The sequence below is a fragment of the Podarcis cretensis genome (genome assembly GCF_951804945.1).
Source record: "Podarcis cretensis genome assembly, chromosome: 9".
Taxonomy (NCBI): Eukaryota; Metazoa; Chordata; class Lepidosauria; order Squamata; family Lacertidae; genus Podarcis; species Podarcis cretensis.
In genome coordinates this window covers 36,358,563-36,384,269 of record NC_137178.1, presented here as the reverse complement: position 1 = coordinate 36,384,269, position 25,707 = coordinate 36,358,563, and the positions used below count along the sequence as shown (strand labels likewise).

Sequence of the window (25,707 nt, the reverse complement as noted above, 5' to 3'; positions counted from 1 at the left end):
CCGCTGGGAGAGATCATCAGGGGGTTTGGACTGGGTGTCCATCAATATGCAGATGATACCCAGCTCTACCTCTCAAATCAGAACCAGTGAAGGCGGTGAAGGTCCTGTGTGAGTGCCTGGAGGCGGTTGGAGGATGGATGGCGGATAATGGATTGAGGTTGAATCCTGACAAGACAGAAGTACTGTTTTTGGGGGGCAGGGGGCGGGCTGGTGTGGAGGACTCCCTGGTCCTGAATAGGGTAACTGTGCCCCTGAAGGACCAGGTGCGCAGCCTGGGAGTCATTTTGGACTCACAGCTGTCCATGGAGGCGCAGGTCAATTCTGTATCCAGGGCAGCTGTCTACCAACTCTACCTGGTACGCAGGCTGAGACCCTACCTGCCTGCGGACTGTCTCGCCAGAGTGGTGCATGCTCTAGTTATCTCCCGCTTGGACTACTGCAATGCACTCTATGTGGGGCTACCTTTGAAGGTGACTCGGAAACTACAACTAATCCAGAATGCGGCAGCTAGACTGGTGACTGGGGGCGGCCGCCGAGACCACATAACACCGGTCTTGAAAGACCTACATTGGCTCCCAGTACGTTTCCGAGCACAATTCAAAGTGCTGGTGTTGACCTTTAAAGCCCTAAACGGCCTCGGCCCAGTATACCTGAAGGAGCGTCTCCACCCCCATCGTTCTGCCCGGACGCTGAGGTCCAGCGCCGAGGGCCTTCTGGCGGTTCCCTCATTGCGAGAAGCAAAGCTACAGGGAACCAGGCAGAGGGCCTTCTCGGTCGTGGCGCCTGCCCTGTGGAACGCCCTCCCATCAGATGTCAAAGCAATAAATAACTACCTGACATTCAGAAGACATCTTAAGGCAGCCCTGTTCAGGGAAGTTTTTAATCTGTGATATTTTAGTGTATTTTTGGTTTTTATGGAAGCTGCCCAGAGTGGCTGGGGAGACCCAGCCAGATGGGCCGGGTACAAATAATAAATTATATATATATATATATATATATATATATATATATATATATATGCTCAACCCAGTAACATCATTATTATATCATTTTACAGTGCAAGTAAATTATATGGATACAGGGTATCATTCCCAAACATAGCAAAAATGGAATATGTAAGATTCATTAGTGTGATGGGGTTCCAGCTTTTTCAAAGCAATCTGAGTTTGGCAGTGCTATACTCTTCCTCCTTTGTCAGTTACCATTTCTGCTGCAATTAGTAGATCAACTGCCATTTCCAAATCTGATTCAGGAACTATACCTTTGAAATAATTCAATAATAATACATTTAGTAGAAAATATCCTGTCTTTAGGCTTGTTGCTCTGCATATTGCACAAATGTGCTAACTTATCTTTCCTGCATAAAATCTGAATAAGCTTAGGATATGCTTTTCTTTACAGCTTGTATACCAGTCCAGTAGATAGCTTGTCTTTTAGGGTAAGATTATGAGGTTTCCCTTTTAATAATGAAAACAATGGCTATCTAGCCAACAGTTCTCATTTAATCAGTGTCAGTATGGTTCAACCTGCTTTTGGAGGAGGGCAAGGGAAGGGGAAGTGGAAAACTAGTTGGTGTTACTATGGTAGGAACTACTTCACATTACCTTATGACACGAAATGAAAATGTCAAATATGAACTCTTAACTATGAGACGAAATGAAAATGTCAAATATGAACTCTTAACTATGAGACGAAATGAAAATGTCAAATATGAACTCTTAACTATGAGTGGAGATTTGCACTTTTATAAAGTAAGTGCTAAAAAGCTGTTTCCTTTGGTATCCTCAATACACCTTCATTTATGCTTTTCAATGTGTAAGCAAGACTTAAATTAATAACTCAATGTATTGGTTAAAAGCAAGGCAGTGAATTTATTAGGACTATAAACTAAATTCTAACAAGATATTTTTAATCTTCGTTGCTCTCTGATAGATTTTTAGCACTGTAAATATACTTTATGGAGACGAAAGTTCCAGTGGCATTTGTGGCTTTATTTCTATATTATGCTTCTGTTTTAAATGTGCTAAAAGACTAGTGTACTCATAGAAAGTATGGCTGGCTTATAAATCTATTTTGACTTAGTACAATGAGTAAATAAATCTGCATTTATTTATTCATGAGTGAATTTATAAATGGCCAGCATTTAAAAAATTGTGTAACAATGTACAATAAAATTCTTATAACATCATAAAATACAAAACGAATGACCAACACTGAATCAAATTATTTATAAGTGCTTAACCAAAGAAATGCAGGTGTAATGAAATGTTAAGAATATAGGTACCTGTCTGATTTCAATTAGAACAGTGTTTTATAGTACTGATGCCACTATGCTAAAACTTTTTGTAGAAATGAAATGTTTAGGTTAATTTGTGATAACTGGAACAGTCAGGAAGGATTCTCCAAGTGACTTCTGTAATCTGAGTGGTGTGTAAGGTACAAGGTGCTCTTTCAGGTAACTTGGATCTAGGTTGTTTAGGGATTTGTAAACTAACAGTAATACCTTGAGCTTAGCTTGGAAATGTATTGCCATTAGTAAGATTTGGATTTTTATCGGTTTAATTCCTTTCACTTAATCGTGTGATCAGTTATGGTCTCTTGATGGAATAAAAACACGAGAATTGCTTGCTGGATCAGGCCAATAGCCCATCTGGTCCAGCATTCAGTTCTCACAGTGGCCAACCAGATGCCTGTGGGAAACCAGCAAGCAGGAAACAAGCAGAAGAGCACTCTTGCCTCCTGTGGTTTCCAGCATCTGGCATTCAGAAGCATTGCTTGTAGATCTTCACCAAAATAGCATACTCCAGATTCCACAGTTAGGTGAGAATTGTATTTTACTCAAGATATCCAGCAACAGTGGCGGACTTTGGGTATTATGGTGTCTTGTGCAAGGCCAAAATCCCACTCACAAAGGCAGGTAAAGAGGCACCCAGCTTTGAGAAGAAGGATCGAGTCACAGCCTCACACCTCCTTCCCAAAGTCCAGCGCCTTGCTTACCAGGATTTGAGCTGGCGTCCCCTTGGCTCAGCTGCCGGTGTGTGCACACCACTCACACAGCCCTAAATCCACCCCTGCCAGCAAGCCTGGTCCCAGCCAACACTCTCCTCATCCCATCATGCAACATGCCATACTTATTTCAAAAATTCTCGAGACATAAAGAGGAGCTTGTGATATGGTATGGAGAGGATGCTGCTAGAAATGAGGTAGAGAGAAAAATGGCTATCTGAACTAGCCATGCACAACTCTAGATTGTGCCCTTGGACTGGAAGACAGAGGCAGCACACTTTTGAATACTAGTTATTAGGGAACAGCCGTGGGAAAGGGCTGTGGCACTTGTCTCCTTCCCATAGGTATCTGGTTGGCTAGTGTGGGAAACAGGATGCTAGACTAGATAGGTCTTTGGTCTGATACAGCAGGGTTGGCCTTTAAAATCTCTCTCTTCCCATCCCTAAAGTTCCATCACTTTAGTTCCTGCTTTGAGGTAAGCTAGTAAGAATCCTGAAAAACACGCTTGAAGGAAAATACTTCCTTCTATCTATAGCAGCTACTATTGTGCTTCACTTAGGTCAAATGGTGTCAGCAATTTCTCAGAGTAGATTTCTTCTGCATGAAGCAAGGTTATAGGTTCTGACATAACTGTGGCCAACGTTTAAAGAACTGCACACCCAAGAGAGCCTTTGAGCTTCTCAAGCAGCACTTCTGCATGCTGTATTGCAACTGAGAGGGAAATATCAAAAGTAGTTTGTGATTTGGCATGGAGTGGGTGGCTCTTTTTTAAAGGAATGCATTCCACTGGGTGTGTACAGATGGTATACTTGGGATTTCTTTTTTTTCTATAGTAGGCTTTCTAAAAATAATTATGTTTGAACCTTAAGTGGGTTTATAAAAGTTCTTCCAAAAGTTAAAAATGTATTTGAACATACTGTTTTATTGTATAGAATTGTAGAATAATGGAGTTGGAAGGGATCCCAAGGGTCGTCATCTATTCCAATCCCCTGTAGTGCAGGAATCCTGTCCACAGCCATCCCTACCTAGGTGGGCTTGAACTACCAACCTTCTGGTTAAGAGCCAGATGTGCTGATCGACTGTGCCACTGGGGGCAATAAAGGATTATTCTGTAGCACACGCCCAAAAGACATGTTCATATTAGAACATGGACAGTAAAAAAATTGTGAGGCATTAAAACACAATCTGCTTTTAAGGTTTGAGAAACAATCTTTAAAAATTATATTAGTGTTTTCCTTTTTGAATACTGAACATAATCAAAGTAATGGCTTGATGCAGCGAAACATACCTGCCTACTTGAAGCTGTGGGCTTACATAGAACTGAGAATCATGTTCACAAACAGGCTGGCACCTTAAGACTAAAAGATGAGTTGAAGCTTTCGTGGAAATCTTAATCAGGGAAGAATGAAGCGCTTTTGTGAGTTACAGGTATGGTTTGGATGCAGGGGATTGTAAACATTGAGGACAGAGGGAAATGAAATGCAGAAAGCAGATGGTGAAAATTGGCATGTAGCATTGATAATACATTGACACAGACATTCTGACAATAATATGCCAATTAACACTTTTAGTGTGATAAAAATCCATTGTCCCGATTCAGCAATGAACTTCATGATGAATTGCAATTAACCAGATTCATGCTGCTGTTTTACTCCAGTATGGTCTCCTTAAAAATTACGGTAGTTATTAACTTTCCTGTGAAACTGAAGTGTTCCACCACTGGTTTTTTACTATTTCATTTCTGATTATGATTTGTCTTGATTTATTCTTTTGCATTCAAAGCTTTCCTGGATAATATGAAATAATTGTGAGTGGACACAGGTGGCGCTGTGGGTTAAAGCCTCAGCGCCTAGGACTTGCCGATCGAAAGGTCGGCGGTTCGAATCCCTGCGGCGGGGTGCGCTCCCGCTGCTCGGTCCCAGCGCCTGCCAACCTAGCAGTTCGAAAGCACCTCCGGGTGCAAGTAGATAAATAGGGACCGCTTACCAGCGGGAAGGTAAACGGCGTTTCCGTGTGCGGCTCTGGCTCTGGCTCTGGCTCTGGCCAGAGCAGCGATGTCACGCTGGCCACGTGACCCGGAAGTGTCTCCGGACAGCGCTGGCCCCTGGCCTCTTAAGTGAGATGGGCGCACAACCCCAGAGTCTGTCAAGGCTGGCCCGTACGGGCAGGGGTACCTTTACCTTTACCTTTACCTAGAGCTTATTTAGAGGCTCAGAAGGCAAATATTTTTCTGACATACAAAACTTAGGCCCTTTACTTTTTTGCCATTGATATAATTGTTCCTGTCCTCTCCTCTGACTCCCTCTTTTATTTATAAGTCCTAGCAAAGAAAGTCGCAAGTTCAGGACAAGTAGTCAAGCATGTTTTTAACTTCTGTTATCTGGTTAATTTAATTTGAACATGGAACTTATTATTGGAACATTTGTTGGTTTGAGTGTAAATGAGCACACTTGATGCTTGAGTTGTTGCATAATAAATATAAATTCCAATTCTATTAGTATTTTGTGCTGAGGGCAAACTGCTATTTTAAATTCCTTTGTCGTCATCACTAATAAGAGGACGTACATATTTCTCTTAAAGAATTCAGTGGCTGAGATCCAGTGATCATGTGAGCTGAACTCAGCTCATGAAATGCTTCCACTGGAAGAAAGTGGTGGTGGAATAGTAGTTATTGCTGTTATCTGAATAGGGAAACTTTCTTCCTAAAGTGAAGTAAATGTAGTTTGCAGCTTCTTGGAAAATGTCTTAAGTAAGGATATTCTAGCGTTTGGCTTCTTATTTGGGAAGGAGTTCCTATGGAATGCAACTCTCTGCTTTCTCATTAATTGTGCCAGAATTTGTGTCAATTTGATATTTTCAGAACAATGATATGGGAGTGGTGACTTATTTTTGGGATGGCATTCTTCTCCTGTGTTTTTCACATTGCATCAGAAATCCTCCCTGTGGCATAAACAAACTTTTACCTTTTTAAATGAATATTATTGCCACAGGGAGGTAGAAGACCTGCATGAATAATGGAGATCTAAAGCAACAGCACCTCCTTTAGTTACCTCATGATGGGGGAATAAAATTGATCCAGAACAGTGTTGGTATGTATAGCTTTTTGGTAATATTATACATAAATGAATAATGCATTTTTAAATCAGGGGTGGTATAGCTCTAGAAAAGCCCTTAATCCCTTTTAGTAAAAAGTGTTAACTTGTATATTGTAAAAGAAACTTCTTTCTTTTTCAGATTACTACTTATACCACTATTATGGAAAGCTAATCTTATAACTACTTCAGACTTTAATTTGTTTGCCACTTACATAAACACAAATTTCAAATATCTTCCTCTGGATTTTTCAACTTCCTGTTTAAAAATAACAATGATTTTATGGCAGATGTAAATAACTGGTTGCCATTTGCAACATCAAATCAAACCTTGTAGTAGTGGACAGTTTACTGTATTATGTTTATCTATCAGGATTCTACTCTAAAGAATCTTTCAAGTTAATTTTTGGACTGCTGGTGAAATATGTGATTTAAACCCTTTAATCTGGAAGTTTTGCTCTTCATGCTAATTTTGTTTCTTCACAGTCAAGATTTTTAAAATAGCATTACAAAAATATGTTTGTACCCTAGATCCTTGGAGAGCTCACTGCTGCATCAGTTCTCCCTGCCTCTTCTTGTTTCTGTACCATGGCAAACCAAGTTTTGGCTTAAAGTGTTCTTCAAAGTCAGACTAGTGGTTAACCTGTCTCCTTAATCAGGAGCTGTAGCCAAGGTTTCTTAGTTACAAAACCTGGGTTTGACAACACACTAACCCAAACCTAGGTTAGTTGTCATTCTGTGCTAAGTTACAAGGACCAGGGAGGACAAAGTAACTGCTCCTTCCTCCATGGAAGAGCACATGTTCTCACTAAGCCATAGTTTGGCTTAGCTTTATGAGTGAATAGCACATCTGAGTGTGCTAATGCAACTGAATTAGTTTATTATTTATTAAATCTATATCCTGCCGTTTCTCTCAGATGGGTCCAGGGCTGCAAACAATAAAGAAATAAAGACACTGGATTCTATCTTGATGACTGAAAAATTTTCAGGAAGCTGGAGTTCAATTCTGGCCTCAGCTCTACCAAGCCACATTAGCACCAAATTTGTGCTGTTTAACTGCAACAATCCTTCTGCCTGTTACTGAACACTTAAAAGTGTAGAACCAAATGGGATTGGGACCATAAGGGAATGTAGCATCTTCTCAGTTTTTGTTGGTATAGATCTGTGGGTATTGCATCCTGTCTGCGGACAAACGGCGGCTCCCTCGACCTATAGAGCAAGATGAGCGCACAACCCCCGAGTCTGCGACTGGACCTAACAGTCAGGGGTACCTTTACCTTTTTACCCCTGATTTAATCCTAATAAATAGAAACAGGCAGCAGTACTGATAACAGCAGTGTGTATATAACCTTATAGCCTATTTCCTCTGAAATGTCATACTGATTTCAGTATCTTTCAGATAAATGTGATTTGGATCGCAGCTATCATCTGCTCAAGTTCTACTTGTTGCCAAATTTTGAGAAGTGGTTTTTGTAATGTCAGCTTGTTATTCACCCTGACTTTATTGAATGTCTATTAGTTATAATAGTTTGCCCTCTAATTTGGTTGTGATATGCTTATGGCACATCGTTTATAGTACAGTACATGCTTATAAGAACATAGTTTAAAGAAATTGTGGGATAACCAATCACTTCCATTTCTGCCTGCACATTACTGGTTAAAACTGGATCACAGAGAAGTTTGCCATTTGCAAGACAACTACTTGCATCCTAATGGACAAGGTGGGATTCATCAAGGGCAGTGTGACAACTTATGCAAGGCCTCTGAAATGGAAGGGGGTGCGGAAATGACATTCCTCCTCTTTGGCAGCTCTGCTTATGAATAAACTACACAATGTGGTTGAGATCAGGGGAGCAGTTGCTCCGTTGACAGACCGAATGCATTTCAAGCAAATCCGGTCGGGTTGTCCAAAAGACTTCGGGTGCCTTTGTCCTCTAATTTCAGAACTCCTTTTAAGGCGGCCTTTTCGGGACTCCGCAGGAACCAATGCAAGGCTGCTCTTCTCACCGGAGAGAACATCTATGGGGCGCTATCTCCATTCCTCACACGGCGCCTTGGAGAAAGAGATCGAAGCGTCGTTCATCCCGGAGGGGGACGCGCGGGAGGCTGGCGAAGAAGCGGCAGAAGGAAAAGCGGCTCTGGAGGCGGCGTCGATTGCCTTGAGCCGCGGGCACCTCCTTTCTGTTGGCATCCCTGCCACCTAGTTGCATGGAAGATAACGGAAGAGGAGAGAGATTTTGCCTTCCTCCAGCTGGACCGACTGAAGTGGGATCCTTCCGATCGTGACTGCGGCGACCGACTCCTGTCCCTGCTGTAGAATGGGAGAGCAGAGGAGGGGAGGAGGGCGAGCGAGCGAGCGAGCGCCCGCCCGCCCGGCACTTCCTGTCTGCGAGGCTGGCGGCGGAAGGATCGTGTGCGCCCCGCTTGAGGAGGAAGCGCCGCTGCTGCTGCTTCGCCGCCGCCGTTGTTGCCGCTACACGCGCGGGGGGAGGGAGGGAGGGAAGGAAGGAAGCCGAGCGGAACCTTTTGCGTGGCTGGCTGGCCGGGCGCGGGAACGAGCGCGCGGAGATAGATCCGGCCGAGGCGCCCGTCGGGTTGGCTCGGCTCTTAACGCGTTCGGGGCGGGCGGGATCGCGCACGCAGGCGCGCGCCGACTAGCCGCGGGGGCCCGCGCGCGCGCGCGGCCGAGCGCCAGGGAGCCCCTGCGGGTCAATGCGAAGCCGCCGCCGCCGCCGCTCGCTCCAGCGGCATAAACATGGCGACTTCCCTGCATGAGGGGCCCACGAACCAGCTCGACCTGCTCATCCGCGCCGGTAAGCGGCGCCGCGAAATGGCGGGGCGGGAGCGGGGTGCTTGGTAGAAGAGAAGGGAGGCGCTGGGCGGAGGGGGGAGAGAGAGAGAGAGAGAAGCGAAGGGCGGGTGATGCGGAGGGAGGCGCGCACGCCGCTCGCTCGCTCGCTCTTCCCGGGGGCGGCACTGGCGCCGGAGTAATGGAGGAGGAGGGCGAATCCAGGAAGTGATCACCTTGGCGTGCTGGGCGCGTTAGCAACCTGACCCCGGGGCGAGCGGGCAGCGGTTGCGGGCGGCGTGCTTTGGCCGCTGCTGTTGCGGCGCCGCCGCCGCGCTTTTTGCAGCCCGGGACCAGGAAGAGCGTGTGGCTGTAGTTGCGCTTGTCCTCCCGCCAAGCAGCAAGCCACGCCGCGCTTCCCGAGCAGGGAGAGGCGGCTCCCCTTGCAGCGCCTTTCCTTCCTGGTCCCCAACAATTGTTCCCTTGCGCCGAGGTGCCTCTGGCGGGTGCAGGAGCCACGACGGGCTCAAGGTCCTCATTTTTTGGGGAGGCGCTTCTTGCCCTCTAAACTTTGCTTTGCGCTGGGAAGGGTGTGGGAGCAGCCGGGCCCGGGGGGGAGACGGGGGCATCAGTACTGCTGCTGTTCCCGGGGCGAACGGCATGTGCCGCCTCCAGCGAGGATATTTAGCTCATTTTCTCCCCCCCCCCAACCACCATAGCGGAAGCGCCGAGCTCCCTCAGGAGCCCCTGTGCGCGGGGTGGGGGGGAGGGAGTGACGAGCCTGGCCGGCCAATCAACTGTCAAGAATGTTCGAAATCAGAATGCTACCGTCTTTAATGGGCGGGGCTAGGCTCCTTCAAGCCAGTAGCAGCGAGGGAGAGGTTGAGTGGCAGCGCTTTCTGGCTCTGACAATGCGAGCACGGAATTGGAGGGAAGAGGAAGGATTGTAAATACGGAAGCGAGGGCGGGGCTGGTGTGAGCGCGGAGGGGGGGAGGAGGAGCAGAGGAGAGTCGCAGTGGGGTTTACAGCGTTCATAAATGTCCTGCGCAGGAAGCACTGCTCTTCCTGGATCTGATAACAGGTAACGGGGATTTTTTTGCACATCTAGGACCAGAACGTTCTTGCCTCTTAATTAATTACCCGTCGTTGATGATACAGAGCTTCAGCACCACCCCGAAGTAGCTTTTGTGACTGCATTTCCACTAACCACTGCTTTTCGCACAAGTTTTAATTGAGCTTGTAGCAATAACACCACAAAATTTCATACTGTTGTGCGAAGGACAAGTGTAAACGTTTTTACATTAATGGTAAACTTCATTTGGAGTGTCATAAAGATATCAGTCATAATTTCAATGTTGGGTGTAAAGGTTTTATTATCCCAACATAAAAATTTATTATTCGAACACCATGGTCTTCCAAATAACCTCAAAGCTGTGGTTATTAATACTTTTTTAGCTATATTGTTTTATGGATCCATTTCATTGGAATGAGATTAAAAAGAGTGAAGTTTAGGTGAATTCGAAGCATGTACAGGCCAATTTTTTTTCTTTGCCTTCTTCAGCTACTTTTTGTGTCTCTTATTTAGTCAGGAGACTCTTTCTGTGAGGCAGTGTGGATATGCTCGTCTCCTTTTTCATGTGCATACTAGTGTTGAGGACACCAACAACATTGGTGTTCAGTAGAAGTAGTTTTCTGTTCTGGCTGGCTGGGGGTTTATGTCTGTGCACTGCTGTTTGCTTCTATGGTTCCTTTGTAGCATGAGGGTACTGTACATGTAAACTTTTATTTTTTTAATCAAAGGTAGATGTGGTCTTTTCAATGCCCTCCCCCTGGTTTGGTTTCCAAGTGTATCCTCATGCTGCATACCCAGTTGCTACTACAGAGAGTTATATAGTTACTTGCCTGCTGTTTCACTTTGCTTTTTGCCGCAGATAAGCTATTTCTACTATGATGTTACAGAACATTTATAAATATTTTGAACACTAACGGGGAAAATTCAGTGTACAGAATGATGTAGCTTCCACAATGGAAATGACTGGTAACTTGGACTGGAGAAATCTTATGCTAGATCTAGATATAAAGGAGTTGTGTGCTGTTATAATGAAAGAGCTGCAATCTCTTCGAAGGAAAGTGAGAGAGGGAGGGAGGGAGGTGGAGAGAGAGGAGGAGGAGGCAGGGAATAGAGGGAATGAGAACTCTTGAAGAAAGGTAGCCTGGGGGTGGAATCTTTGCATAGAGTGGTACAGGGATACTTGCCTATGGATGGGGGTTGGGAAGCAAGCTAGGGAACAAAGACCCAGGAGTGGGGTAGGGTTTTATTTTCTATATTTGAAATAATCAGCCAAATAGTGGCTTCAGGGCTCTAGAACTTATTAATATGGCTTTCTAAAGCAGTCAGTTGAAGATATTGTGTTCTACCTGCTTTATAAACATGTGTGGCTCTTAGGAAGTTGAAATTCTGTCCATAAATATTAGTGAAGAGATTTTATTTCACTAAAGTTCGTTCACAGCTTAAAATGCACCTGGTGTATGATGTAATATGGACTAGATATTACTGACCTATGTGCTGCCTATCCCCAAATACACCAGAACACACTAAATTTGTGTTAAGAACCACACTGGCAGTAGTTTAATAGCAGAATCCAAGCTCCTGGAAAAGCCAAGAATTGGACAAGCCTGCACTCAAATGCTCTTGTGCCACCTAGCAAGTATATGGCTGTTGAATGATTTGTATAGAATTTGTGCTGTGTCTTTTTTTCCGATGTGGGCTCTAATTCCACTGCTTACTGAATCGATCAGTTTGATCTGGTGTGTCTGCTGGTTACCTATAACTTGGGAGTACATGTTCACAGGTTTGGAGCTCAAGTGAGGGACTTGGACTATAGCTTCACCCAGGAGCAGAAATTGAACTAGTGTTACCTACTTCCTAATGCAGCACCCTTGACCATGAGCCACCCCATAGAGCAGAGTTTCTTCAATCTTCACATGCCCGTTTATGTTTTCAGTTACCACCATGTCACTTCCTGCCTCCAGTCCCTCCTATTGCAAAATAGTTACTACTGTAACAAGAGCCTATGCAGATAAATTGTGAATTGTACAGAAACATTGTCTTTGGACAGATGATAAAGCTCAGAATAGGGAATGGTGCCATCTACTGGGGAGCAGGATTTGAACAAGTCTCCCAGTTCCTAATGCAATATCCATGGAGCTGAAGCATGGGGCTAAGTGTCATGAAGAAGTTGCTGCTCTTTATACTTACCAACCTGACAAGTTATGGTTGGGAGAAGGAAGAGGAGTTGGTTGAACATTTGTAGACATAATTGTTGCACTGCCTTTGCTAGTAACTGGTGCCTTCTGTACAGCAGGTGTGGCTTTGCTGAAATGCCCTTGCAGGTCTAATGGGAAACCCTGGTAGAGGCCTGGTTTCCTAGCCCTGCAGCAGAAAATTTTCCAGTGCAATGCAAATGACCCTAATTTGGATAAGAAAATTCACACACACCCCTTGAAAATCCACATTACTGCTATATACATTATCTATACATATTGTCCATAGTTGATGTGATGCCATGATTATTTGGGGATTTATGTAATTGCTGTGGATTTAGAAGATGTATTTCCCATTGAATGTAACCCTGGGGAATGTTTCAACTAATATTTCCTTGAATGATACTCATAGAAATTAATGAGCTTCATGAGTAAAACTTAGTTGAATTCCATCCATGATAATGAATTTCTACTAAGTAAGGTTGCTTTGGCATGGCAAGAAGATATGAATGCCAGTGTAACAAAGTGATACTGCTGCATACTCTCTGAGATATCAAAATCAAGAGTAAAAATGCTATGAATACTGAAAAGTTTAATAGAATAAGCTCATACTCAATTTTAAGATAAAGCTGTAGATTTTTTAAAAAAATCTTGAGTATTTTTGCTATATGTGGAAAAGCTATCATAAGACAGGAACTACAGGTCTATGCTTTTCTATTGAATACTTGTATCATGTCAGAAATAACACCTGCAGGTCCAGCTGGGCAAACAATATCTGTGCATCTCCCTCCTTGCTTTTCCTCTTCAAATGTTCCACAGTTCTTTCATGTTTTTGTCCAGCTTTTAGTACTTTCCATGTTTCTAGATAAATATGAAAAAATATTACCACCATATCTGGACGTATGTGGCACCGGTGGAACACTTGGAATATTTATGGACATCAGTTTGATTATATCACAGTGATGCTGTGCAGATGTGTGTTTTGTACATTATCACTGGAGAGTATAATACTACTACAGTATAATACTACTGGCTGGCAGCAAGAATGATTAATGACTGTACCAGGAGTGATCCAAAGGCAGGGTGTGGTGGGTGGATGAGCAGTAGACCCCGGCCTATCGAGCAATTTAATTGCACAAAAAACTGCATTTTGTAGGATTTTTATTTATTTATGGTAGTTACATACCACTTTTCAGGTACGTCTTTCAAAGCAGTTTACATAAGAGCATTACACAAACAAGCATCAATTTTTAAACAAAAGTTACAATAAAACGGGAACAACAACTGTTTGTTTAGATTAGAATAAGCTGTAACTGCTGCTTCTTTACTCCCCTCTGGGCAAAATGGTCCTTCAGAATCTCTTCCAGTGACAGTTGGAGGAGGAGGAAGGACACCACTGAGAAGCTGGGTGATGGCGGCTCACCAGGTTGTTCTTAACAGTTGTGGTTTATTCCATGTTTGAATGAAGTCCTGGAGCTTCATTCAACTAAATCAACTAAAATAAACTAAAATAACAAGTATTGGAGATTTGAAACATTGCACTGATTTGGAAAAATAATTTCTTAAAGACATTTAACTTGAGTTGAAGCTAAGAGCAAGTTGTCAACTTAATTTTTTTAAAAAAGTTTTTGGGACTTTGGAGATGCCTTCTGAATAACGCCCCTTTTTTAAAAAAAAAGTAAAAATAAAACAACATTATCTGAACAAGTTCTCTACAGGAAGGGTCAGCTTAGGGCTTAGGCTTTGTTTTCAGAAAACAAGTCTATATTCTCACAGCTCTTCTATGCCTGCTTCAGTTGTGATACTCTGTTACTAATTCTATAAAACATGTTCTTGCCAGGTGAGGTATTCACTAGCTTTTCATAAGTACAGTAGTTCATAATTACCTCATTGCTGGGGAACTTTTAATAGGAAGGTGGAGCACTTTTGGTTCTCCAATTGTTGGTGGACTACAATACTCATTCTGGGAGTTGGTAACAATATATGGAGGGCCACAGGTTCTCCTCCCTTGCTTTAAGGTGTAATCTATAAGAGTGAGGGTCAGATAGTAGCTGAGAGCCTGAGCTGTAAACAAGGAAGTTCATTGTTCAGGTTTTGTGTTCTTGCCTAATGCTACCTAGTGAGCAAAATGGGTAGGTCATTTTGGACAATTTGGGGAGTGGTCCGAAACTTGCTGCTTCCCAGAGCTCTGATGGAAGGGGCACTATTTTTCTGTTCTAAAGCATGCCAAGAGATGCAGTACTTTTTTCTGTTGAGGGTGTGATGGGAGAGTGGGGGAAATTGCTGCTGCTGGTGGCTGTCAGGAGAAGATATGCTCATCAGTTAAGTCCCCCCCCAACTTGCCAGTGTTTTTTGTCTTGCTTATACCCATGAAATTCTGCTTAAGTATTAGACCCCAGAAATAGGCTTTTGAGTAGTTCTCCCGTTTTAAGAGAAAGAGCACAAAGGTGTTATGTTCCCTTTCCACGACTTCCAGTCTGTGTTGTCACCCTTCTCACTCTCTGTTAGATTCTGCAGATAAATTTCTGCAAGTTTCCAGATTGTGTGCAGAATTTGGCTTTGTTGGTGCAGTTTGTCTGTTTTTATTGTGGTTGGGTGTACTACACCTGATTTTCAATTTTTACACAAATTGTTTGCCAGTGCTTCAAACTGCCTGGGTCAGTATAGTTTGAGGATGTGCATATTGGAGAATTTGTCCTATTGTTTAGTTTTGAATGTTTTATAATGTTAAGTCTTCCTGTTCTCTCTTCTTGAAGATGCTTTAGAAAGGAGCGGGAGGGAATGGAATTGTGCATGTGCTAAATTTGATGGCAATTAACTTCAAGGTTGATTTCCACATATTTTACAGTTAATTTACAATTCCTTTGTACGCTGTCTTACATTTAGTAATAGCTGCAGCTTAGAGAAAGACTAAAAGCAATCTGAAGGTGAATCTCTTTCTTAGTGCAGTATCTGAGAAGTAACCCATAGCATGTGCCTAAAGCCGTATCTCATTCCCAAACTCTACAGCAGAAATGGCAGGTTGTATGAAGCATTTCAGTGTACAGGCTAATGGATGTCTTTGTCTGGGACTAAGGGCACTGTACTTGAGAGATCTTTTGCTTTCCCATTTCTTGCTAATTAGCTCTGGATGCACAGGGTAATTCATTAGTAATTACTCTGGTACTTACAAAAATACTTTATAACCTTTGCAAGCATCCGGTTTTAAAGATGGGGACTCAAGCAGTGCCATGTCCCTTGCTACCAGAAAGCTTAATAGCTGTGCTGGAGTTACGTTTTCAGGTGCCACAGTCAGGCTGTGGCATTTATCTGATGGCTTAGACATGTATTCCTGGTCCCCATCCCCCCCCCCAAAAAAAACCCCTTATTATTGTTATGTGTTTTTCCAAGCCTTTCCTGTTGGTAGTGCTACGGCCTGATTCACACAGCCAGTTTTCCTTATTAGTGGCTGCTGGGTCATGTGGTGAGCTCTTTTGAAAAAAAGGTTGTTGCTATTTTTTGCAATGTCAAGCAGCCACCCATATGTGTGAATTGCGTCTTGGTGACTGAAGCATTTTAAAAAAATGTTCTTCCTCTTCCCTAATTTAATTTTGAATATAGAAGTAACTGGATAGCCTTCAGGAACTTCCAGTGAAGAAACCGTGGTTTGAATCCTCATTAGCTTACTGGCACTGCAGATAGGTGACTGTAGTTATTCTAAAGATAGATTAGACGCTGGCAGCAGAGCTGGAATGGTTTAGCTTTGAGTAGATTTCCATAAATGGAAAAAGCAACTGGAGAGAGAGAGTGTGTGTGTGTGTATACCTTAATATGTGTGGATGATACTCAACAGGTGGCTACGTATTGCTGGTTTATAAAATCTTCATGAGGAAAAGAGAAAATGCCTTTTTATAAAATCATAATCACTACTTAAAAATCTAGCATTTCCCCCTCTTGTGTTTTCTGGGCAAGATCCTATTACATACATCTATGCAATCACTTTAAGACTTCTTTTATTGTGGAATTTATAAGGTTGCAATATCAATTTGAATGAGAAATACCAAACTCATGTCAACAATCATTCTTTTCTTGCCCTTTATGGAAAAAAATAAGAAACATATAATGTATGAAGCACAATCCTGGAGGACCAGCTAGTGGGAAGGTGGGATACAGATTTAGCAACAACAACAACAACAACAACAACAACAAATAAATAATAATAATAATAATAATAATAATAATAATAATAATACTTTACCAGACTTTGCTGGGAAGTAGAACTAGTATGCAAAATAGCAATGTAGCGGTGTTCTCACCCCCTGCTTCTTTTGCACTTAGAAGCAAAGAACCATAGAATTGCAGAGTTGGAAGGGACCCCAAGGGTCATCTAGTCCAAATCCCCGCAATGCTGGAATCTCAGCTAAAGCATCCATGACAGATGGCCATCAAACCTCTGCTTAAAAGCATCCAAGGAAGGAGAGCCCACAGTCTCCTTTGGACTAGCCCAGACCTCCAGCCACTCAAGCCTCTTCCCTTCCTTGCCCTAGAATGCCTCTGAGCCACACAAGGGCCAAGAGGCATCCAGAGGAAGGGAAGGAGGTGAACATAAGAAAAGCTGTGCTGGATCAGAACTATCACTATGTCTCATAGCCATTGACAGCCCCATCCTTCATGACATTGTCTAATCCTCTTTTAAAGCCACCCAAGTTGGTGGCAATCACACTATGAACCATTTTGTAGTTGTGTGTCATGATAATTTTTCAGATTTTCAAATGGGTCCAGGGTCCTCAAATGTTGGTGACCCCCTGTATAAGTGGCTTATAGGGGTTAATAATTGGCTGCACAGAAAAGAAAAAAAGCTTTCTCTGGAGTTGATGTTAGATGAAGCTGTAACTAATAGTGATGCCAGCTGATTGAAGACTCCGGGGTTGGAAACCTTTTTGAGGCAGTGGGACAGATTCTTATCTTTCCTCACCATTATGGGCTAACTTTCACAAAGCACTGCTTTCTTGTTAATATTTTGACTATCAATACCGTAATTGAACGAACACACAAGTGAATTGGTGAGAATGCAAAGGTATTCAGTCTTAATGCAGATGGTTTACTAGCCAGATTGAAAGGCACAATTGTAACTTGTGTCCAAGCTCCTATTGATAGGACTGTAAGGTTTCAACAAATCTTAAGGCCAGAAAAGAAAAAGCAATGAACCAAATCTACTTGTGTGATGGATTGTTGTTGTTTTTTGCACAGTGGAAGCATCTGTACATGGCAGCAATGTACACTGTTCGGATAAGACAATTGAAGCAGCAGAGGCCTTGCTTCATATGGAATCTCCAACCTGCTTAAGAGATGCTAGAACTCCAGGTATGTCAATGATAACAAATCAATCTTTTGCCCTCTTTGAAACGGTGGCTTAATTTGCATTAACTGTACCTGAGGTTTAATTTGCGAGTATGCTTCTTTCAGGGCCAAGAGCTGTCTGCTCCCCTGAAGGATATATTCATTAGCTTTTAATACTCTTAAGGACTGGTCTGCAAGTTACATATTGCATGTATTGGCAGCAGTGTTGTGCAATCCCTACACAAAAGTGCTTCTCTATATAAATAATTACTTAAATCTGTTTGAAGCAGCCACCACTCTGAGCCTGATCCAGGTACAGTACTTTCCAATACTAAGTGACCTGGGAAGGAAAGTCATGTAGGTCACTTCCAAACTATCTTAGTGATTTGTACTGTACGGCTAACTGGTACTCATGGTTTTATTATGATGATTATTTGTAAATTTAATTTGGTTCCACAGAATGACAGGGCATTAAAATTGTCTCCCCCCCCCCCAGACTAATCAATCGGTCCATAAAACCTGTTGAGGTTGATGGTGGTGGTGGAATAGCATGTTTTCAGGTGTTTTGGGTTTCTTTCATTTACTGAAGAGATTTTGAACAGGCAGGTTTAAATTGAATTTGGACATTGGAAATATTATAATTGTCCTCTGGCCTGTCATACTGCAACATTTTCTGTGGATCTATAATTTCATATTCACATGACAAAACTCAAAAAAGATGGGAAATGACTTATTAAAGAATTGTACTTTACAATGGTTATTTGAGACCGAGACCTGACCCATGTAATCATGAACTGGGTTTCATTCTGAAAAGAAAATCAACTACTTGCTTTTTCTCAATTTACAAATCAAATGCAAAGTATAATGGAAACAATGTAGAAAAGTACAGGGTTCAGTCATTTCGAAAGTTGAATTTATAAATGAACATTTCTGGGAAGCAAGTGTTTGGTAATACCTAAAAAGAAAAGAAAAAAACCCCTCCAGTTCTGTTACTTACTGTATTATATCTTATCCTGTATTGTGATACATGTGGGAAACTAGTTTGTTTTTGTTCTTCAAATGATAAGGCAGTTTCTTTGTTGGATTCAAGCCAAAGCCTAATCTTATTTATTTATTTGCTTTCTTTAGTGGAAGTTTTTGTCCCACCTTGTGTGTCAACTCCAGAGTTCATTCATGCTGCTATGAGGCCAGATGTCATTACAGAAACAGTAGTGGAGGTATCAACTGAGGAGTCTGAACCAATGGATACATCTCCTATTCCAACATCTCCAGAGATCCATGAGCCAATGAAGAAAAAGAAAGGTACATATGTAGTACGTAATTGATCTCATCCAGCCTCGCAACAGATCTATAAAAGTCTTAGAAATTTTGTGGAAGGGGGTTTATACCATAGAAATAACATTTATGTTCCTGCATGGACTATTGTCATATTTCATTTACACAAGAGGAATGATTATCATGTTAGTTTAATTGTTGGAATTCTTTTAGAACATGCAAGTGTGATGGAGATTCTGCTTAACTCAACATCAGATAAAATTGTGATATGTGAGACATGTTGCCAGCATCTCAGTGTAGTGCCAGATAATGGCCCATTATTTACCGTATTTTTTGCACCATAACACTCACTTTTTTCCTCCTAGAAAGTAAGGGTAAATGTCTGTGCGTGTTATGGAGCGAATGCCTGCGGGTGGCAGGGGGGATCTGCTGCAGTCGTGAGCAGAGGATCCATGGTTCCCATTCCTTCCCTCCTCCGTGGTTACAGAGCATGGATCCACATGGATCCTCAGGATTTTTGCATTGAGCTACTTCAAACTCACTGTCAGATCACATGTCTGTGGCCACAGCAGGAACCACAAAAATCATATATCCACTATTTCGTTTAGAATATTTTTTTTCTTGTTTTCCTCCTCTAAAAACTATGTGTGTGTTATGGTCTGGTGCGTGTTATAGAGCGAAAAATACGGTAGATTTGAATGAAAACCTAAGCTGTGAGAGGACTCAAGCTGTGAAACATTTCTCCATGCATATTTCAGTCTTTCCAACTGTTTTTGCAGCTGGCCGTAAGCCAAAAACCCAAGTGCCACCAGCCATTTCCAGCGCGTCTCCAGACCTGAGTATAAAGAAGAAGCCAAGAGAAGGCAAAGGTAATTCAGTTATTTTTTAAAAACATTTTATATTGTTTATATTATTTGTGTATTAATATTTTCATTGTTTATGATTACATAGCAACAATACCTTAATGCTCTATTAAGAATGGTCACAACCTTTCTTTTGAATGTAAATGTGTTGATGTGTCTCATGCAAGCTCTTGAAACTGTTTATTTGCTGCTAGATTTCTGGTGCACTAGGTACCTTCTGAAAGTAAGAATTGGACATACACTCATTCAAACATGCTGGAAGGTGTGCTGCTCACTTCAGATTTGCCACTGCAGCCAGAGACATGCAGAGTATTTGTGTTCCTGTTCAGTCATAGTGGGTTGAATAGCTGTGCCTAGGGAAAATATGTGGCTTAAAACTTCTCAGCAGGTGACTGAGGTAGTCCTGTCTTAAGTTTGGGAGAGTTTCTTCAGATATGCAAGGCACAGGGCTACAATTCTTATAAGATACCATTCTGTTGTGGCAGAGTGATATTCCAGAAGCCTGACGCTGTGCAAGTGGGAGGACTTGTGGTCCAGTCACCCCATCATCTTTGAGCATTGACCACGCTGGCTGGGACTGATGAGAGTTATCTCAATCAGTCATTTTATTTGTATGCTGCCTTCCCAAAGTTAAAGCCACTCTCGAGGCATTTAAAAATTACATAATTGCAAACATAACAAAAGCAGTCATAAACAATAAGTAGGTAAAGGTAAAGGGACCCCTGACCATTAGGTCAAACAATAAGTAAAACATTGAAAAGTACACAACCAAATCGAACAATTTCCACATAAATCATGAGAGCTAAAATAAAGATACAAAAATTTAGTATCAATAGTAACCCCGCCCCAAACCCCAAGAATTGGAGTTCAGTGACATATGGGTGGCTACAGCTTTCTTGCCACCGGCCAAAGGTGGTGTGGTTGTTTTTAAAAAGCTTTTTAGGGATGGAATAACATTTTATCAGGCGATATTAATGTTGACGTGTGATGGTGTGTTAATCTCACTTGATGACTTGTCATTGCTCACTTTAGCTAATGCCTGATTATTTTCCTCTGTAAGGTTGCTTGAGTTGCTACTTGGTGATTCTCAATGCCCAGATGAAGTTAATTTTGTCATGTTTTGAATATCCTCTTCATGCTGGAGAGGTATGAGGGAGTAAGAGTGAGTGTGGACCAGAATGAACATTCAGAAATTCAACAACAACTTCTCTTTGTTAGCTGAACCAAAGTGGTTCTGAAATCACATTTTCCTACCATCTCCCTAGTTGTGTGTAAAAGTATATAATATGTGTGTGTGCCCTCAATTTATTTGAGGTGACCTTGCACAGTATGTTCAGCTCATGGAAGCAGAACTCCTGTGTATTCAGAGATGGACTCTAGTGGTAGATTGCCCCCTACTGAACTTCCAGTAAAAAGATGATGTTCTTATTTACATGCATCTCAAAGTGATTTACAACTATACCATAAACACAAACAACTAACTAACTAGATTTAAAAACAATACAGACTTAATATGCAAGGCAGAAACTTGCTTCCAGCTAGAAAAACTTGTCTGAACAAAAATGTTCTCAATTGTTTCTGGAAAGTACAAAGTGTGAGCACTGGTATCTCAACAGGGACACTCTTCCACAAAATAATCGGTAGCTACACAGGAACTCTGAATTCTGATATTTTAGGGACTTAAAAGAGAAATTTATGTAAAATTCAAGTGTATAGTTGTTTTAAATATTTTTCCTAGTAAGTATGTAGAAGTGTCTAGAATTGCAAGGTGGTTGTTGGTTATCTTAATATTCATCTTTCCTTGACAACTTCTTGCTGCTTAGGAGTCTTAGTTAAAGTTGGAAGATGTAAAACAAGATTAAAAAAAATTAGATTAGAAGAAGATTGAATTATATATTGATTTCAGAAAAAAGATATACTGGTGATTTCTAATACACTCACAAAGTTTTTAAAATAAACTATATTCTTCAGGCTTCCTAATAAAAATCCTTTAAGAAACATTTCAGAGCTGAGCCAGATTAGTTTGTTCTTGACGAGCACACCATTGCCAGTAATCCTGCTTCATTATGACCAAAAACTCCTGATAAGATCGTTAGGATTGGCTATTGGGGAAGGAACAGAGTTTGTTTGAGACCCATTGAAAAAATAAATGCCCAGAAGCTCAGAAGTTCCAGTACCAAAAACCACAGACAGGAGGGAAGAGGCATTAGTGTCTGCAAAGAACTTGATTTAGCATCATGTAGATATTTTTGGCAACCAGCCCCACTCTTTGCTTTCTTTTCTACCAGAATTTAGTTTAATTGTGCTTCCACAGCTGTCTCCCTTACATATGGGCTGAACCCATTCTACAAGTTTCAGAAACAAGTGCTCACATACCATAGGCCAATGTAATAGCTAGTTGTGTAAGAATATAATGCTCTTCTTCAGTTTTAGAGATCTTTAAAGAGATTAATTGCCTGTTACTTATATTTTTATCATAGGAAATACAACCTACTTGTGGGAATTCCTTCTAGACCTTCTTCAGGACAAAAATACTTGTCCTCGATATATCAAGTGGACTCAGCGGGAGAAGGGCATATTTAAGCTTGTAGATTCTAAAGCAGTCTCCAAACTATGGGGAAAACACAAAAACAAGCCTGATATGAACTACGAAACAATGGGAAGGGCTCTGAGGTAAAAAGAAAGAAAATGGGGGTGGGGGGATGAAGAATGTTGAAGTTTTTTTGTTTTAAACAAATCACTGTGTTATATCTGACTTGAAACTTTGCTTCAGCCTTTTTTTTTTTGAGAATTTTATTTGATAAAATGGCATTTTACTTTTTAAGCCAGTTTGTTTCTAGTTTTTTATTATTTGTGGCAACAGCATTTAATTATTAAAACAATGTCCTGTTTTTTACCTTGCATGCTCTTTATAATCCCATATGTAGGAGTATTTATTTATTTATTAAATATATATACTGCTTGATAGGGTTTTTTTTAACAATCCCCACCTCAAAGCTGATTACAAAAAGATAGGTAATTTATGATGGGGAAAACAAGACTCTGGTCATCCCAACAAGGGTTTCTTGATGGTTATAAACTTAAAAGGTGTTTCATATGAACGTCATATAAACCTTTCTTGTACTTTCCCCACCCCCTTCAGATACTACTATCAAAGAGGAATTCTGGCAAAAGTTGAAGGACAAAGACTTGTATATCAGTTCAAGGAAATGCCCAAAAACATTGTGGTTATTGATGACAAAAGTGAATGTGGCAGTGAAGATTTATCAATCGCCACCGATGAGAAGTCATTGGAGCGAGTGTCACTTTCTGCAGAAAGCCTCTTAAAAGCAGCAGCCTCTGCTCGTGCAGGAAAAAACGCTTCTCAGTTGAACTGCACAAGAGCAGAGAAGCCCATTACCAGAGTGGTGAATATCTCCTCACCTGGGCATGAAATGACATCTTGTTCCACAACCACCGTTCCAGCAACAACCGCTCCCAGGTTAGTGCTGCATGATTTGCCTGTTGGTGAGGCCAAAGCTTGAGGAATTAGTACAGTGTCATTGAATGACATTGTACCTGTCTTTCTGGAAACATTCTCAGTTTGAATATAGACAGACAGATGTTCTCAGTACAACATCCATAATACAGATTACTCAAACACAGGAGTTTGAAACGGGATCTGTTAAAGTTGAACTGTTAATCTAGTCTAGTCCTACAGTTTAAAACAAACCTTTTTGGTATTTCTCTTGTGAATCTCAAGCAGTAGAATGAGTAGAAACAAGCAGCCCTCACATTTTAAGCATGAAATTTGGCCTGGGGAAGTCTTCAGTTTTCAATTCTTATTTATAGGTATAACAACATTTTTCTTTGTACAGTGGTACCTTAGGTTACATATGCTTCAGGTTACATATGCTTCAGGTTACAGACTCCGCTAACCCAGAAATAGTGCTTCAGGTTAAGAACTTTGCTTCAGGATGAGAACAGAAATCGTGCAGCGGCGGCACAGCGGCAGCAGGAGGCCCCATTAGCTAAAGTGGTGCTTCAGGTTAAGAACAGTTTCAGGTTAAGAATGGATCTCCAGAACTAATTAAGAACTTAACCCAAGGTACCACTGTATATAGGCAAACAGGCCTAGATTTGTGGCAAGTAGTTTATTTAGCAGATTTGTCCATGCGGCTTGCTTGATCTTAATGCAATGTTTTGTCCTCATCTATTTGACAGAACTGTTCGTGTGGCCATGCAAGTGCCTGTCGTAATGACCTCTCTGGGACAGAAAATATCGACTGTTGCAGTGCAGTCAGTAAATGCAGGGTCACCGTTGATTACCAGCACAAGCCCAACCACAGCAGCAACCCCAAAGGTCGTAATCCAGACAATCCCTACAGTGATGCCAGCATCTGCTGAAAATGGAGAGAAAATCACAATGCAGCCTACGAAAATAATTACCATCCCTGCTACGCAGCTCGCGCAGTGCCAGTTGCAAACAAAAACTGGTTTGCCCGGGACAGGAAGCATTAACATAGTTGGAACGCCACTAGCCGTGAGAGCACTTACTCCTGTGTCTATAGCCCATGGGACACCCGTAATGAGACTATCTATGCCGGCCCAGCAGGCAGGTAGCCATACCTCTCCCAGAGTTATTAGCGCAGTCATAAAAGGTCCAGAGGTCAAATCTGAAGCAATGGCTTTGAAGCAGGAGCGGGAGGTTAAAACGCTGCAGCTTGTTCAGGAAGAAAAGCCTGCAGATGGAACCAAGACGGTTACGCATGTGGTTGTGGTCAGTACGCCATCGGCTATTGCCCTCCCTGTAACTGTGAAAACGGAGGGGATGGTAACATGCGAGAAATGAAGAAAAGGCAGCTATGGACATGAATTACATAGACCATTGTGGAATTAAGTAAACTGACATATTTAGGGAGGCAGGGAAATGGACACAATCAAGAAGTTAACAAAACAAAACAAACTGATTTTAAAAATTGTTAATAGTTATGCATACGTTTGAAACTTACTGGAAATGAATTGATGTCCCATGTTTCAGTGGGAATGGAACCACATCCTCACGCTGACACAATTGCCTCTTGCAAAGTGGGAAACTGCTAAGCTGATAAGGAAAAATTCTGGGGTCGAGTGGGGCTCGAGGCTCACTGCATTATCAAGTTACACTAAGGCATGGAACACTAAGCTGGTTCTGTGAAGGGTTCCTGGTTTATGTCTCTGGGAAGGGCGGCGGGAAAGAGTCTCACTGTTACATGACAAATCTGATGCATTCTAATGTGCATACCAGCAATTATTACTGTGTCTTCACAGAATTCAACTGGTGCTATGTGAATAACTCTGCTACTAGGTATTTTAGAATGTGAATTAAAGGAGAGGATTAAAAAGCTTCTAAAAGAAGACGAAGATCTAGAGGGATTTTTGTATCATACAGCTTAAGCAGATTTAAAACGAAAGCCTTAGACTGATTTTCAGTTCTCTTTCTTGAAATAAGCTAATGGCTTGTTTGTGTAAAGCATTTTTTATTAAAACAATTTTTTAAAGATCTTATACCTAGCACAGTATTGTTATAGGATTACATGTAACATATTTTGTATGGTAGTTAAGTCTGTCAGTTTCTTAATTGTGGACAAAGTGGCCATAGGATTGTGGTGGCCTTTTGCTGCCGCAGGCCTGGGTCACCCACTTAGCCTCGACATCTGTGCATACATTTCAATTTCAGCTTCTACTCTGTCACTTGAAAGGTCACGCTTGGCATGAACTCTTGTCAGGTAGTTAAAAGAGCCTGTACATTTTTTTTAGTTAAAGTTAGAGGGAAGTACCAGTGTTCAGAATGAACTATAATAGTTTGTATATTCAACATTTAAAGTATATTCTATTTTGTTGTACTCTTGTTTCAAAGTGTATTCAAGTAGGTTTTACTGAAATACAAACATGAAATTTAAGTTTAGTCTCTCTTTTTTAAAAAGTCTCTGGTGTTCATGCAGATAACACAGTACAGCAGTTTCATTCTTCCATTAATCTGAAACTATAAATTCATAATTTGAAGAAGTGTCAAGCAGTGGAGTAGCTTAGCTTATTGTGCTATGAAAAATGTAGCAAGAGATAACAGGTTTCACAGTC

The 25,707-nt window shown here is 41.6% G+C and overlaps 1 protein-coding gene and 1 long non-coding RNA gene across 3 annotated transcripts in view; one reads left to right on the top strand and one right to left on the bottom strand.

Moving 5' to 3' along the window:
- ELF2 (E74 like ETS transcription factor 2) overlaps positions 1-25,529 on the top strand; it is a 44,335-nt gene extending 18,806 nt beyond the window's left edge. Inside the window, exons 1-7 of one of the 2 annotated variants that reach the window (XM_079989499.1) lie at positions 8,766-8,911; positions 17,381-17,494; positions 18,599-18,772; positions 19,525-19,614; positions 22,089-22,281; positions 22,751-23,089; positions 23,812-25,529. In XM_079989499.1, coding sequence (XP_079845625.1) covers positions 8,854-8,911; positions 17,381-17,494; positions 18,599-18,772; positions 19,525-19,614; positions 22,089-22,281; positions 22,751-23,089; positions 23,812-24,439 — 1,596 coding nt within the window. In that variant the 5' untranslated portion in view covers positions 8,766-8,853 and the 3' untranslated portion in view covers positions 24,440-25,529. Of the gene's footprint in view, positions 1-8,765; positions 8,912-17,380; positions 17,495-18,598; positions 18,773-19,524; positions 19,615-22,088; positions 22,282-22,750; positions 23,090-23,811 lie in introns of those variants that run through there. The other variant, XM_079989498.1, reaches the window with a different exon arrangement.
- The window catches only part of LOC307223524, a 285,323-nt gene continuing 273,440 nt past the window's right edge, over positions 13,825-25,707 (bottom strand). Inside the window, exon 2 of the long non-coding RNA XR_013842124.1 lies at positions 13,825-16,745. This is a non-coding gene — a long non-coding RNA (uncharacterized lncRNA). The remainder of the gene's footprint in view (positions 16,746-25,707) is intronic.